The sequence below is a fragment of the Rhododendron vialii genome, chromosome 11a, assembly GCF_030253575.1.
Source record: "Rhododendron vialii isolate Sample 1 chromosome 11a, ASM3025357v1".
NCBI classification, from domain to species: domain Eukaryota; kingdom Viridiplantae; phylum Streptophyta; class Magnoliopsida; order Ericales; family Ericaceae; genus Rhododendron; species Rhododendron vialii.
In genome coordinates this window covers 35,622,625-35,636,950 of record NC_080567.1, presented here as the reverse complement: position 1 = coordinate 35,636,950, position 14,326 = coordinate 35,622,625, and the positions used below count along the sequence as shown (strand labels likewise).

At 40.4% G+C, this 14,326-nt stretch overlaps 2 protein-coding genes across 2 annotated transcripts; both read left to right on the top strand.

The window, feature by feature from the left end:
- The first annotated feature begins 1,152 nt into the window (after nt 1-1,152).
- LOC131308547 (scopoletin glucosyltransferase-like) lies at nt 1,153-2,826 on the top strand. The gene has a single exon (XM_058335484.1). It carries the CDS (start codon nt 1,235-1,237, stop codon nt 2,663-2,665), a length of 1,431 nt encoding a protein of 476 aa, XP_058191467.1. The 5' UTR covers nt 1,153-1,234; the 3' UTR covers nt 2,666-2,826.
- Nucleotides 2,827-5,647: 2,821 nt separating this feature from the next.
- On the top strand, nt 5,648-11,507 carry LOC131308543 (scopoletin glucosyltransferase-like). The gene is made up of 2 exons (XM_058335483.1): nt 5,648-6,073; nt 10,126-11,507. The coding sequence occupies exons 1-2, from the start codon at nt 5,885-5,887 to the stop codon at nt 11,359-11,361; spliced, it is 1,425 nt and encodes a 474-aa protein (XP_058191466.1). The 5' UTR covers nt 5,648-5,884; the 3' UTR covers nt 11,362-11,507.
- Nucleotides 11,508-14,326: the final 2,819 nt, after the last annotated feature.

Genomic DNA, 14,326 nt, shown 5'->3' with positions numbered 1-14,326 from the left:
TAAAAAATCATCTTCAATGGATATCGGTAGGTATGTTTTTCGGAATTCGTAGGGACAAAACTGTTTAGTTTTGCAGTTTCATCCCTACAAATTCAAAAAACATATCTATCGATATCCGTTGGAAATGATTTTTTACAAGGTCCCACGAAATATTATTTTGAAATTTATGTATATTTTTCTATACTTTTTTGGGGCCTATAAATAAACATGCGGTGGACGGTCACCTCGAAATTCATGTGGTAACTGTAGTGCTGCTCAGCTTCTAATACACAGCTCCCGTCAGATGGAAGTCTACCAATTGTGGATGAGCAGATCGGGGTCAAAGCTAAAACGAAAAGAAAGTAGTTCGTGCACGAGAAATGCTAAGGAATCTTGGAAGAACCGCTGAAGGCTATTTTCTTGCATCTAGGATAATAGTGTGCAAAGCGTCCGCAACATAAGTTTTAGCTCAGAGCTGACTCTGATTACTTCTCTGCGATTTGAGTGTCTTTTCGATATTCTGGTCAACCCAAACGAAAAAAGACTTGGACCACATACCAAAATTAAAGAATTCACAATGCATGACGCAAGTGACTACGTTCAATACATGAACATTACTTGTACCCAAGGAAAAAAATAGTTGGTCAAAAATATAAGAAAAAAACAGAAAACCCTTTGCCTATTATAATCATTTGAAAATATAAGAGTCAGAAAGTTAGGATTAATAAGTACTAGATTTGATATGGATGCGCTGGTGTTACACATCACATCAGTGGCAGGAAATATAATAACATCTTAGATATTTTCTCTATTCCGATTTATTTGTCCAATCTCAAATTTTTAACTTATTAAGAAAATCAAATCTTATTATTCATTGATTTGAAAGTTTATATAATTTGATCTATTGATTTTGAAATTGGACAATTAATTTAAGATATGCATAAGTCAAAAATGAAACAAATAAATTGGGACAGAATGAGTAGTAATTAATTACAGCATTTCGAAAATGGAACAAAATTTCAAGAAACACCACAGTTACACCATGCTGCAAAATGGTCAGGTTTCTCTCGCCAAGAACGAGATGACGAGTGCAATAACGTTTGCCAAAGTACCTTATTACTAGTTCAATATTGCTTTGCTTCTGTATATATATAGAGCCATGATACTGTATGTACTCCTCATCCTCAAACTAGTCTTTTTTATCCATTTACAAGTCTCCTAAGTTTGATTTTGCATCCAACAGAAGAGCACCAAAATGGGTCAACTCCATGTCTTCTTCTTCCCCTTGATGGCCCACGGCCACATGATCCCAACTCTTGACATCGCCAAACTCTTCGCTGCCCGCGGCGTCAAATCCACCATAATCACCACTCCCATGAACGTCCAGTTCTTCCAGAAATCAGTTGAAAGAACCAATCAGCTGGGCTTCGAAATGGGAATCCTCACCATCGAATTCCCGGCGGCCGCCGCTGGCTTGCCGGAAGGGTGCGAAAGTGCCGATCAACTCACTTCCGAGGACATGTTCCCCAAGTTCATCAAAGCCGTGACCATGCTCCAATACCCGCTCGAGCGGATCCTCGATGAGGTCCGACCAGACTGCCTCGTCGCCGACATGCTCTTCCCGTGGGCCACCGAAGTCGCCGCGAAATTCAACATTCCGAGGCTGGTTTTCCACGGGACTAGCTTTTTCGCTCTATGTGCTACGGAGAATATGAGGTTATACAAGCCTCAAAGAGAAGTTTCGTCCGATGATGAACCCTTTTTGGTGCCTGACCTTCCTCATCAAATTAGGCTCACCAAGATGCAACTGTCAGAGGACGAACGGAACGGGTCCGAATCAGATTTCCAAAGAATGCGGATAAAATCGAAAGAATCAGAGCTATCAAGCTATGGAGTTATAGCCAATAGCTTTTACGAGCTTGAAACGGAGTATGCTGATTATTACAGGAATGTCTTGAAAAGAAGGGCTTGGCATATTGGTCCCGTTTCGTTATGCAATCGAGAAGTTGAAGACAAAGCACACAGGGGTAAAGAAGCAGCGATTGACAAGCATGAGTGCTTAAAATGGCTGGATTCGAAGGAACCCAATTCAGTGCTTTATATTTGTTTCGGAAGCGTGGCGAGATTTGACGATTCTCAGCTGTACGAGATCGCAATGGGTCTGGAATCTTCTGGGCAACAATTCGTTTGGGTTGTTCGGAGAGGGAAAAGCGAAGAGGAAAACGAGAAGTGGCTACCAGAGGGGTTTGAAGAGAGTATCAAAGACAAGGGCTTAATTATCAGAGGGTGGGCACCCCAAGTGTTGATTCTCGATCACGAAGCGGTGGGTGGTTTTGTGACTCACTGCGGGTGGAATTCGACATTGGAAGGGGTCAGCGCTGGAGTTCCGATGGTGACGTGGCCGGTGTTTGCGGAACAATTTTACAATGAGAAGTTGGTGACAGAGATTTTGAGGATTGGGGTTAGTGTTGGGAATAAAAAGTGGAGCATGAAGGTGAATAATGGGGTAAGGAGAGAGGAGATTGGGAAGGCGGTGCGACAGGTTATGATGGGGGAAGAGGCGGAGGAGATGAGGAAAAAGGCGAGAGGGTTTAAGGAGATGGCTAAGAAGGCGGTTGAGGAAGGTGGATCATCGAACGTTGATTTGAATGATCTGATACGTGAATTGAGTTCCTATCGAGCTTGAGATGCCGAAGCCAAATTGAGATAATGATGGATGAAGATTTGATTTGAGTGGAGTGGAGTGGAGTTGTATTCTTTGCTTTTGTGTTTTGTCCTTCAATTTTATCTGTATGTTGTTTTATGGAAATTTGTTTTATTACCATAAATATGAAGAAAAATTGGTCCCATGCAAGCCCACGAAAATATTTATGTGAAAACTGCTATCCTAGCTACTTAAGCAGGAATCTCTTTTATTGTTGAACTAGAGTTTGTCCATGCCTGAAGGCACGATGTAACACATTTTAAATACAACTAAAATGAATTATAAAATAATTGAAATGATAGAGAGATAGGAGGAAGAGTCATTGATTGAATTCGTGACCAAAACTAATCTAGAGGGGTGTTTATTCTCAAAGGGTGTTTGGTCTCCAAGAAAATCATAGGGCCGGGGGAGCATCGCCTTTAGAAGCGGAGAGCTAGAAGAAGGTGTGTGTGTGTGTGTGTGTGTGAGAGAGAGAGAGAGAGAGAGAGAGAGAGAGAGAGAGAGGAGGAGGAGGAGGAGGAGAGAGTGAGATATGAATTTTGAACGTGCGATTTAATTAATTACTATTGTTTGAGAGAGAGAGAGAGCCGTAGGATTTATGGAGTAAACCAATGATTATGATTTATAGAGAGATAAGATTCAAAAACCCTTTTTCCTTATTATGTAGATATTGCGATTGACTACACATTAAGGTTTTTTTTTTTTTGCTTTGGCACATTAGAGATTAATTAATTGATAAACACAACATATCTTTAGTACTTATCTAAAAGCTCATGCTATACTACTTTATTATGTCATTTTCAGTGAAAGAGCATAATGCTTCACCTTATTATTTTATTGGGCAATAGATGAGATGTTATTTTACATTACCCAATTGTACTGAGCCACATAAGCATATTGGGTAGGAAGGTGAGTTGGTGCAGTGCCTCAAAAGCATTGCACTTTGCAGTGTTGCATCTCACTGTCCAAAAGTGTTTTGGACGGTCCAGAATTTAGAAAAAAAATTTCCAGGAAAAAGGTTAACTTGAAAAAAGCTTAACGTTTCCCCAAAATTTTTTTTTAAAATTTGGATCATTAATTACCGAAACGAATGGACATGATCAATAACTGCAACTTGTCCCAAGGTCCTATTGTGTATGTTTTTCTTGCAAAGTGTTGTACTAATAGATTTCCCTGGAAGTGCACACTTATAAGCATCCTGCGTAGTAGTGCGTGCCGCCTCCACATCCACGAGTTCCTTATCAAGCCCATCGCTCCACACAGGCCCAGAAACCTCCTTACCTCTTTGTTCCAAACAAAAAGCTGTGGCCTACTAGCTTCAGAAGATTCGGAAGTTTTTACAGAGAGCCGGCCGTAACGGTCTAGCGTCAAAGGAGAATTTAGTTAGAAGGGTATGTGGCTATTCTAAGGTGTGTCCCATTTGCCTTCAGTTTGATGAATCAATTGAGCATCTTTTGTTTGATTGTGAGTCTGAATATGAGGTGTGGTTAACATTCTACAGGTTATTCAATGGCCTTCACGAATATTGGAAGCTCAAGGTACGAAGGAGGCTTGTCATTTATCGGGTAGACTTACGACCATCGCCTGATTTATTTGGAAGTCCATAAACGAGTTCATCTTCAATTCGGTGTCCATTAACCAAGAAGCAACAACGAGGAGGGCTATTGCGGCCTCGGTCGAATATTCAGATGTTGTGGATGTAACCAGGTCCACGTGGATAACCCAAAAATTGAGATCTCTATGTCTCAGTGAAGGGTTTGGATCGGGGTAATTTCAAATTGAACTGTGATGGCCATGGCCATGAAGTTGAACCATGTGATGATTGAATCGGATAGTCGACTGGCTGTTAAGCTGAGTGTGTCGGGATCGAATCCTCCACGGCAGCTGATTGTTAAACTATCTACCTCAAAACCAATTGATGATAAGGGGAGAGGCCACCCAAACTCACTGTTGGGACAAAATCCAACGGTGATGGCCTTGGTCCTATCTGTAGAGGGTAAGGAGCAAGGGAGAGAGAGAAAGAAAAATGAATCTTAACGCAACCCAACAAGATAGATATGAACAAACTATAGCAAAATAGGAGAGTTTTCTTTCATAGCTGTATACCGTAAAAGGTTCACAAGTATCTAGAGATCTCTGTTCATGAACTCCACATCAATGTATAGTGAAGGAGCTTGGAGCAGGCGGAGGAGCATCAAATAATCCCTCTTCAAACTCATTCTTATTTCTTAATTAGGTTATTCCCTTAGTAAAAAAGAAAAAGAAAAAAGGTGAAAGCTTGTCTCACTTCATTTCTCCTTCATTTCCCTTTGCAAACCGATAGGAGGAATTTAAATTCCTTTCTCTGCCGGTCTACCCTATTGTTTCAACGTAAAAGTATTTGATATTGTCTACGTCCTTCTGATTTTTTTTTTCTTTTTTATCTGATACTACTTCTCTGTGATTGGAGTGTCTTTTAATTATTCTAGTCAACCCAAACAAAAGAAGACTTGGACCACACACCAAAAAAGAAAAAAAAACAGGATTCAGAATGTGTGACGCACGTATTTGCGTCAATACATGAACATTAATTGTATTATACCCAAAGAAAAAAAAAAAACAGAAAATCCATTGCCTATTATTCTCAGTCGAAAATATAGCACGAGAAGGAATTAGAAAGTTAGGATTGAGTACTAGATTTGACATGGATGCGCTCGTGTTACACATATCACGTCAGTGGCAAGAAGTATAAAAACGCTTTATTTAATAATTACTCCAAATAAACCACTCATTCTTAGAGTAATGGCATGGAGCATTTCGACAGGATTCGAAAATGGCACAAAATTTCAAGGGACGTGACACCGTGCTCACTGCACGATGCTCACATCTAACCCTAAATACACCTGCAAATAAATTACTCATTCTTGAAGTATTTAACTTCCGCCTAAAAACTGTATTATAGTAATGACAATGCAAATGGGTCTGGTTTCTTTCTCCAAGAACGAGATGACGAGTGCAATAACGTTTGCCGAAGTACTCCACCTTATGAAGGTTTCCTGCAATAAAACTGTATTATTAGTTCAATACTCTGCTTTGCCTCTGCATATATATATATATAGCCATGATACTGCATTAACTCCAGATCGTCAAACTTAATTAAGTCTTTTTATCCATTTCTAATTCTCCAAAGTTTGATTTTGGATCCAAGAGAAGAGCCCCAAAATGGGTCAACTCCACGTCTTCTTCTTCCCCATAATGTCTCACGGCCACATGATCCCAACTCTTGACATCGCTAAACTCTTCGCTGCCCGCGGCGTTAAATCCACCATAATCACCACTCCCATGAACGTCCATTTCTTCAAGAAATTAGTAGAAACAGTCAATCAGCTGGGCTTCGAAATGGGAATCTGTTTACACCATATTTTAGCAAGATGGTCATTACTAATCGACTAGGCTAAATAATGACACGCGGCAACAGTTAATGAATTAGATTGATTACCGTTCGATAACAACAAAGTGCCAAATGGACTGATGACTAGTCAAGAATGTGCATCATAGTCGGGGACCCGTGGCAATTGGACAAGGCACAAGTGAAACAAACACATCTACAGACGTGATGATGGGTAGTTGAAAAACAAGCACATCATGAGAGAAATAACTGCCATGTAGATCGTGGAGCAAGTTGAGGAAGTACAAAGGCAGTAACCGTCGAATTCAAATCAAAGAAGGGAATTCCATCTGATTTGAATTTCAAGTTAAAGACAGCCTATAAATACAAGAATAGAAGACATTTAGGGCCCCCAATCAATCGCCCAAAGGCTTCTACTTTTATCTGTACTTTACATTTCTTGCTCTAGGAGTAGCTTGTAACGTAACTGTCCGTTCGATTGTGTTCTCACCGTCGATCGACTTCTACCTCGAAGAATAATAAAGTCCATTTTGTTGTTCTTCTTTTATCTCCATTCACTTCATTAAGTTTGCTTCCAGAGAAGTCCTGAAATACGGCAAGGAACCAAACTCCACCACCATAAACACCCACATTCCAGCACGCTCAACAACTCTTAGTCGATTAGTCGACTACAAGTAAAAAATAGACAAACAATTTTGACGCTAGGAGGAGGACATCTTACTAATTTGGAAGTAATGGCACACGAAGTCAGGAAATTGGTTCAAGTTTTGACTTACGTTGTGGCAAATCCACAAGATGGCTTAGCCCAAGAATTTTCGACTCTATTACGAAGGTTGATTGCACCAGGACAAGGAGAAATTCCTTCTTCCAATGGTTTGCTTAACGACAGGAGAACTCCAGAAACTTCAGATATGCCTGGGGGCATCCTCAACAGGTATATACTAATCCTACTTTTGAACCTCTAAATGGAGCGAATCGAATTCCATTAGGGTCCAGTCAACTTAGGCCTAGCCCAACAAGGCGAACAAATTTTTATCAACCAGTTCCAAATACTAGTGGAAGTAATGGAATCGGAAGTAAATATGGTAATGGCCAAAATGGAAATATTCCCATTGGTTTCAAATTATCGCCTGAATTTGGTACTAATCAAAGTCAATATGTGTCTCCTATGGTACACTACACAGCAACCACAAGGGCCCCAAAACCATTTGTTCAATTGTTGATCAAAAGTATTCGTAAGAAGTATAGATTTTTCAAAAGCCATCTGTATTGGTATCCGTATTGGTTTTGGTTGAAATATGCCCAATTTGGTTAAGATGTGTAGATAGTGTTCATTGCTTTTCTACAATTTTGGGCAAATATAGGTGGCCAAATTGGCCACAGTTTTGTCCGCACCATCACTAAATTGGAAGTGATGGCAAAAATCAAATGTGGAAATGAAAGCCTTGCGTGAAAGGCTTGACCATTTTGCGGAGATGGAATAACGGCCATTTATTGGCCAACTCTTGAAATCGTTATGGATAAAGAAAAGAACCAACAGAAGTGGATAATGGCTTGATAGATAATGGCCAATTCTTGAATCTGTTTGCATAAATGGATGATATTTGGAAGAAGCAAGTGTAATATTGAGAAATGACAGAATTCTGCCTTGCACGAAAGGCTTGAATAATTTGAAATTGACCCATTAAACATATGGCCATAAATTAGACAAGTGGCTATGAAGTATAGCCAAATGGCCGTGAATTAGAACCCTACAGTGGCGCATGGAGCCATGGAGGCTTGAATATTCAAAACAGGCCACTGTAAAGGAGGTTCGTAAGTTGGATGAATTTGAACATGTCCATGCCGCCGTTTTTGTTTTTAGGCGATTGTTCCTCCTTTCGATGTCGATGATGAATTTGGGAGGCAGAAATTCATCTTTGGATATATGGCAACGATTGGATTGGTTGTTTGGTCCAGTCGATTTTGAACATTTTGCAGTCGATAATGGACATGCGGAGACTTATAATTTTGGACGCCACCTGTGTTCCTAAAGGCCTTCATAGTTTATGAATTTCAACTGTTTTAAAAAAGAGGCCATGGTTCATCATTGGCGACTGAAAAATTTTGAAAGGTCGTGTTGGCATCTTTGTCTCCTTCATCCAGATTTTTGTAAGGATGATAGAAATGAGAAATAACCCTCTTTTGATATCGAATTTGCATGGGGGGCAAACTCATCTTTAGAAGAGCCAATTTTGGTTCAAAAGTTCGAAACTCAAAGCAAGTCGAATCATGAAAATTATAATTCGACTAGAGTTTTTAATTTAGACCATGAATGGTCGAAATAAAAAATGATCCCTCCACTCTATCTATACGGATTAAGAATAGTAAAAACTTACCCATGAAGTATGAGTTCAAGTCAATCATGGCTGCGACTCATGAACAACCATATGTTCGATACGAATTTTTGATCGACGTTGTTCATATGTTCAAGGCCTCTTGTATTGGCTGTGTTTGAAATTAATATGCCCAGCGTGGATTTATAGTTGTAATCCACAATTGATAAAAATTATAGACAATGCTCTCTGTTTTTGTACAGTTGTGGGCATTAGTGAGCTATTTGGCCAAAGTTTCCTTCAAAGGAACTAATCGACAGAAGCATGCCACCATTCGACAGTGGCATTTAAGCCTTGAAATGTCACCATGATTACTTTCGACAGCGGTTAAAAGCCAGAAAGGCTTTATTGCAGTCGAATATATATTCAATAGTTGCCCTGTATTATTTAATTTAGCCAAATAAATTTTGGGGGGCAAAAATTCATTTTTAGAAGCAAGATAAATGCCTATTAAGGTGGTCAATTGGCTGTTATTTAAACCTTTAAAGATTCATTATTGTGGGCAAGGCTCATGGCATATGTACGTATAGACCTTTGATCGACAGACCCATTTCAATGTTTCCTTGTTCAAGGACGATTATCGACTGAGGCAATATTGCATCTTTGGCAATACCATCGTCAATATATAGCGTTTGATCTTCAAGCGTGCCAAAGGAGTGTTTACTGGCATTTATCCTCCATGGAATTATGGTTATAAGGCCAAAGAAACTTTTGAAAATAAAATCTGTAGAGATTGGGTGTAACGTACCTTTTGCCCAAACTCCTCAAGAATTCAAGATTACTCATTCTTAGGGAGTTAGGGGGCAATGCTTCCACCATAAAATTACCACCCGTCGATATCGACAGAGGGGTGATTGATAAATATCATGTACTTTTTATTAGAGCATTAGTTATAAATTACCACGCTTTTTATAGGCGATGAGTTCTAGGTGTTATATTTACCAAAGTTAATTCTTAACTCAGGTAAATAGGAGGGCATTTTTTTCACCATATTTTAGCAAGATGGTCATTACTAATCGACTAGGCTAAATAATGACACGCGGCAACAGTTAATGAATTAGCTTGATTACCGCTCGATAACAACAAAGTGCCAAATGGACTGATGACTAGTCAAGAATGTGCATCATAGTCGGGGACCCGTGGCAATTGGACGAGGCACAAGTGAAACAAACACATCTACAGACGTGATGATGGGTAGTTGAAAAACAAGCACATCATGAGAGAAATAACTGCCATGTAGATCGTGGAGCAAGTTGAGGAAGTACAAAGGCAGTAACCGTCGAATTCAAATCAAAGAAGGGAATTCCATCTGATTTGAATTTCAAGTCAAAGACAGCCTATAAATACAAGAATTGAAGACATTTAGAGTCCCAATCAATCGCCCAAAGGCTTCTACTTTTATCTGTACTTTACATTTCTTATTCTAGGAGTAGCTTGTAACGTAACTGTCCGTTCGATTGTGTTCTCACCGTCGATCAACTTCTACCTCGAAGAATAATAAAGTCCATTTTGTTGTCCTTCTTTCATCTCCATTCACTTCATTAAGTTTGCTTCCAGAGAAGTCCTGAAATACGGCAAAGAACCAAACTCCATCACCATAAACACCCACATTCCAGCACGCTCAACAACTCTTAGTCGATTAGTCGACTACAAGTAAAAAATAGACAAACAGAATCCTAACCCTCAAATTCCCGGCCGCTGGCTTGCCGGAAGGATGCGAAAATGCCGATCAACTCACTTCCGAGGACATGTTCCCCAGGTTCTTCAAAGCCCTGTTTATGCTCCAATACCCGCTCGAGAGGATCCTCGACGAGGTCCGACCCGACTGCCTCGTCGCCGACTCATTCTTCCCGTGGGATACCGAAGTCGCCGCGAAATTCAACATTCCGAGGTTGGTTTTCTACGGGACTAGCTTTTTCGCTCTCTGTGCTATGGAGAATATGAGGTTATACAAGCCTCAGAGAGAAGTTTCGTCCGATGATGAACCCTTTTTGGTGCCTGACCTTCCTCATCAAATTAGGCTCACGAAGATGCAACTGTCGGAGGACGAACGGAACGGGTCCGAATCAGATTTCCAAAGAATGCATATAAAAATTAAAGAATCGGAGCTATCAAGCTATGGAGTTATAGCCAATAGCTTTTACGAGCTTGAAACAGAGTACGCTGATTATTACAGGAATGTCTTGAAAAGAAGGGTTTGGCATAGTGGACCCGTTTCGTTATGCAATCGAGAAGTCGAAGACAAAGCACACAGGGGTAAAGAAGCAGCGATTGACAAGCACGAGTGCTTAAAATGGCTGGATTCAAAGGAACCCAATTCAGTGTTTTATATTTGTTTCGGAAGCATGGTGAAATTCGACGATTCTCAGTTGTACGAGATCGCAATGGGTCAGGAATCTTTCGGACAGCAATTCCTATGGGTTGTTAGGAGAGGGAAAAGCGAAGAGGAAAACGAGAAGTGGCTACCAGAGGGGTTTGAAGAGAGGATGAAAGACAAGGGTTTAATTATCAGAGGGTGGGCACCCCAAGTGTTGATTCTCGATCACGAAGTGGTGGGTGGTTTTGTGACTCACTGCGGGTGGAATTTGACATTGGAAGGGGTCAGCGCCGGAGTACCGATGGTGACGTGGCCGGTGTTTGCTGAACAATTTTACAATGAGAAGTTGATGACAGAGATTTTGAGGATTGGGGTTAGTGTTGGGAATAAAAAGTGGAGCATGAAGGTGAATAATGGGGTAACGAGAGAGGAGATTGGGAAGGCGGTGCGACAGGTTATGGTGGGGGAAGAGGCAGAGGAGATGAGGAATAAGGCGCGAGGGTTTAAGGAGATGGCAAAGAAGGTGGTTGAGGAAGGTGGATCATCGTACGCTGATTTGAATGGTTTGATACGTGAATTGAGTTCTTATCGAGCTTAATATGCCGAAGTCATATTGAGATAATGGTGGATGAAGATTTGATTTGAGTTGAGTTGATCGCTTTTGTGTTTTTGTCCTTCAATTTTACCTGTATGCTATTTTATGTAAATTTGTTTCAATACCATAAATATGAAGAGAGATTGGTCTCATACAAGTCCACAAAAATATTTATGTAAAAACTGTTATCCTATTTTACCTGTATGCTATTTTTTTTTTGTTTTTGGATATGGCACATTTGAGATTTTGTCGGGTCTCCAAGTATTTCGTCTCCTCTTCAAGGCTACACGTATGTTGGCTTGTGGGACGGCCATGGCTATGGAGTTGAACCATGTGAATATGTGATGATTGAATCGGATAGTCAATTCTCCGTTAATCTGAGTGAGTCAGAGTCGGATCCTTCACTGGAGCTGATTGTCAAAGCATCAAACTTGTGTGGCCCGTTGATCCTTGGTCTGAGCTCCTCTTCGATTGGTTCGAGTGTTTTCTAGCCGTCTTGTCCAAACCTGCACAGTGAACACACAATTAAGACCTGGCCGGGGTTACCGGGCAAGGCCCTCCAGCGAGAGGATGAGAATGTACAGAGAGCAAAGTAAGAGACTAGGGTTTTAGGGATTAAGTAGCATCTACCTCTCTAAGGCTGCTTCGCCTAGTATTTATAGAGTCCGCTTGACTTGCTCTCCAAGTACGGGCATGTGCGTTGTACGGGTCAGCTGACGTCATCATGACATCACTTGATAGGATTTGGTAACCGTTTTTTTGTGTGAGCTGGCACCCCCATGTGCGCCCATCATTATCTTTTGGCATAACGGCTTCAGCGCATGGGGTAACATGTGGTGTCGCGGTTGGTCGAGCCCCCACCCTCGACCACGCCTGAGGACAGATGACTCGAAAGAGAGATGACACCGAAGGAGAAGGTGGTCCTGACGGTGGCCAAAACTGAAGATTTTTTCCTTTTAGCCAAGGCGTTGAGTAAGTGTGGCATGATCTTTCTCCAGGTTCCGATCATCGCCGAACTTGAGTGTAGTTGACTCCCTCGACATTAACCTCAGTCCATGCTTGTTGGACATGGGGCTGAGTTGCTAAGTTCGGCCTACTACAAAACCCAAAACCATTTGGTAATGAGGAGTACTAGTTTTCGAGTTGACAATTAATTGATGTGGGACAATTCCAATTCCCCCCTACACGTGCAACCCCCGACTTGTATGTGAAGAGATCAACAAAGGATTCGGAACTTACCGATCACAATGAAACAAAGTGCAATTATGACACAAACAAAATGAAAAAAGCCTCTGAAATTCTAGTTCTGATACCATATTAAAGTACTAACCTCAAAATCAATTCGCAATGAGGGGAAAGGCCGCTCAGGCTCATATACTAGTTTTCAAGGTGATAATTAACCGATGTATGACAAATTCCAACACTCCCCCGCATGCCAACCCCCAACTTGCACATGAAGAGGTCAACAAAGGATCTGGAGCATACGGAAAACAACAAAATAAAGCGCAACTATAGCAAAAATAAAAGGGAAAAAGCGTTTGAAAGCCTAATTCTGATATCATGTTAAAACATTCACCTCAAAACCAATTGATAATAAGGGGAGAGGCGGGCCAAACTCACTAGGACAAATTCTTAGGGTGATGGCCTTGGTGCTATTGTTAAATGGTATATAAGGAGCTAGCGCAACCAAACAAGATAGATATGAACAAATTATAGGAAAAGGTTCAAGTATCTGGAAGTCTCTATTCATGGGCTTCACAGGACCACATCAATGTGTGGTGAAGAAGCTTAGGGCCCATTTGGATGCGAGATAAGGATTGATGGTATTAGTTATAAATAGGGAATAAAATAATATGGGGTATTATATAAGAAGAGTAGGCCCACATTGATATGACTGACTGATTAAATAGTACTTGATTTAGATAAGAGATAATAGAGGGATAATGTTGTTTTGTAGTTGAAATAAAAGAAGGAAATGGCATTATCTGGGGGTATTATGTAATAACACCCCAAAACATTCCCATAAATAATCCCCCCACTGTGGTATTAGGGGGTACAAGAGAATCCAGGGCTTAGCTAATACTCCCGGCAAAATGTGTTCCCAAACGATGGCTTAACCATGGGCCCACGGTCTTAGGAGGGGGTATTAATACCCCTTCGGTAGCCCCCATCCAAACAAGCCCTTAGAGTGGTGAAGGAGCCTGGAGCGGCTGTAGGAGCATTAAATAATCTCACTTCAAACTCATTCTTATTTCTTAATTAGAGCATCCACATTGTAATAAGCAAATTGGTATAGATAAGCAAATTTAACAACGATGCTAAAAAAACACCTCACATTGTAATAAGCAAAGTTACAAATCTTTTAGCAAATAACCAAATTCCACCCATTTCATAACCAAACTTAATAACTTTTACCAATAACCAAAACTCAATAATCAAACCCAACAACCAATTTCAAAACTAAAAAACTAAAAAACACCCCACATTAAAATCGTCTCATCGAGAAGAATAATTTGGTGTGGTCGGGTGCGTGATTAGAACTCGTTTGTAATTGGACATAGGTGCATTGCGTATTATAGGGGTTTTTTTTATAGGGATGCAAAAATAACCAATGTGGAGGTAAAGTATGTTAAGTTTAATTATGAACTAAATGTATAATCAAATGCTAACGTGGCACATTTTGATTATTTATTTTAATTATTCCCATTGCGGATGCTCTTAGGTTATTCCCTTAGTCCAAAAAAAAAAAAAAGAGAGGTGAAAGCTACCACTTCCTTTTTTCCCTTTGCAAAAGGATAGGAGGAATTTACATTCCTTTCTCTACCCCATTGTTTCAACGTAATATTACTCCGACTTCCCTCTGATGTTTTTCTTCTTTCTTAATTTGATACTACTACTCAGTGATTGGAGTGTCTTTTCGTTATTCAGGTCAATTCAAACGAAAAAAAGACTTGGACCACACACCAAA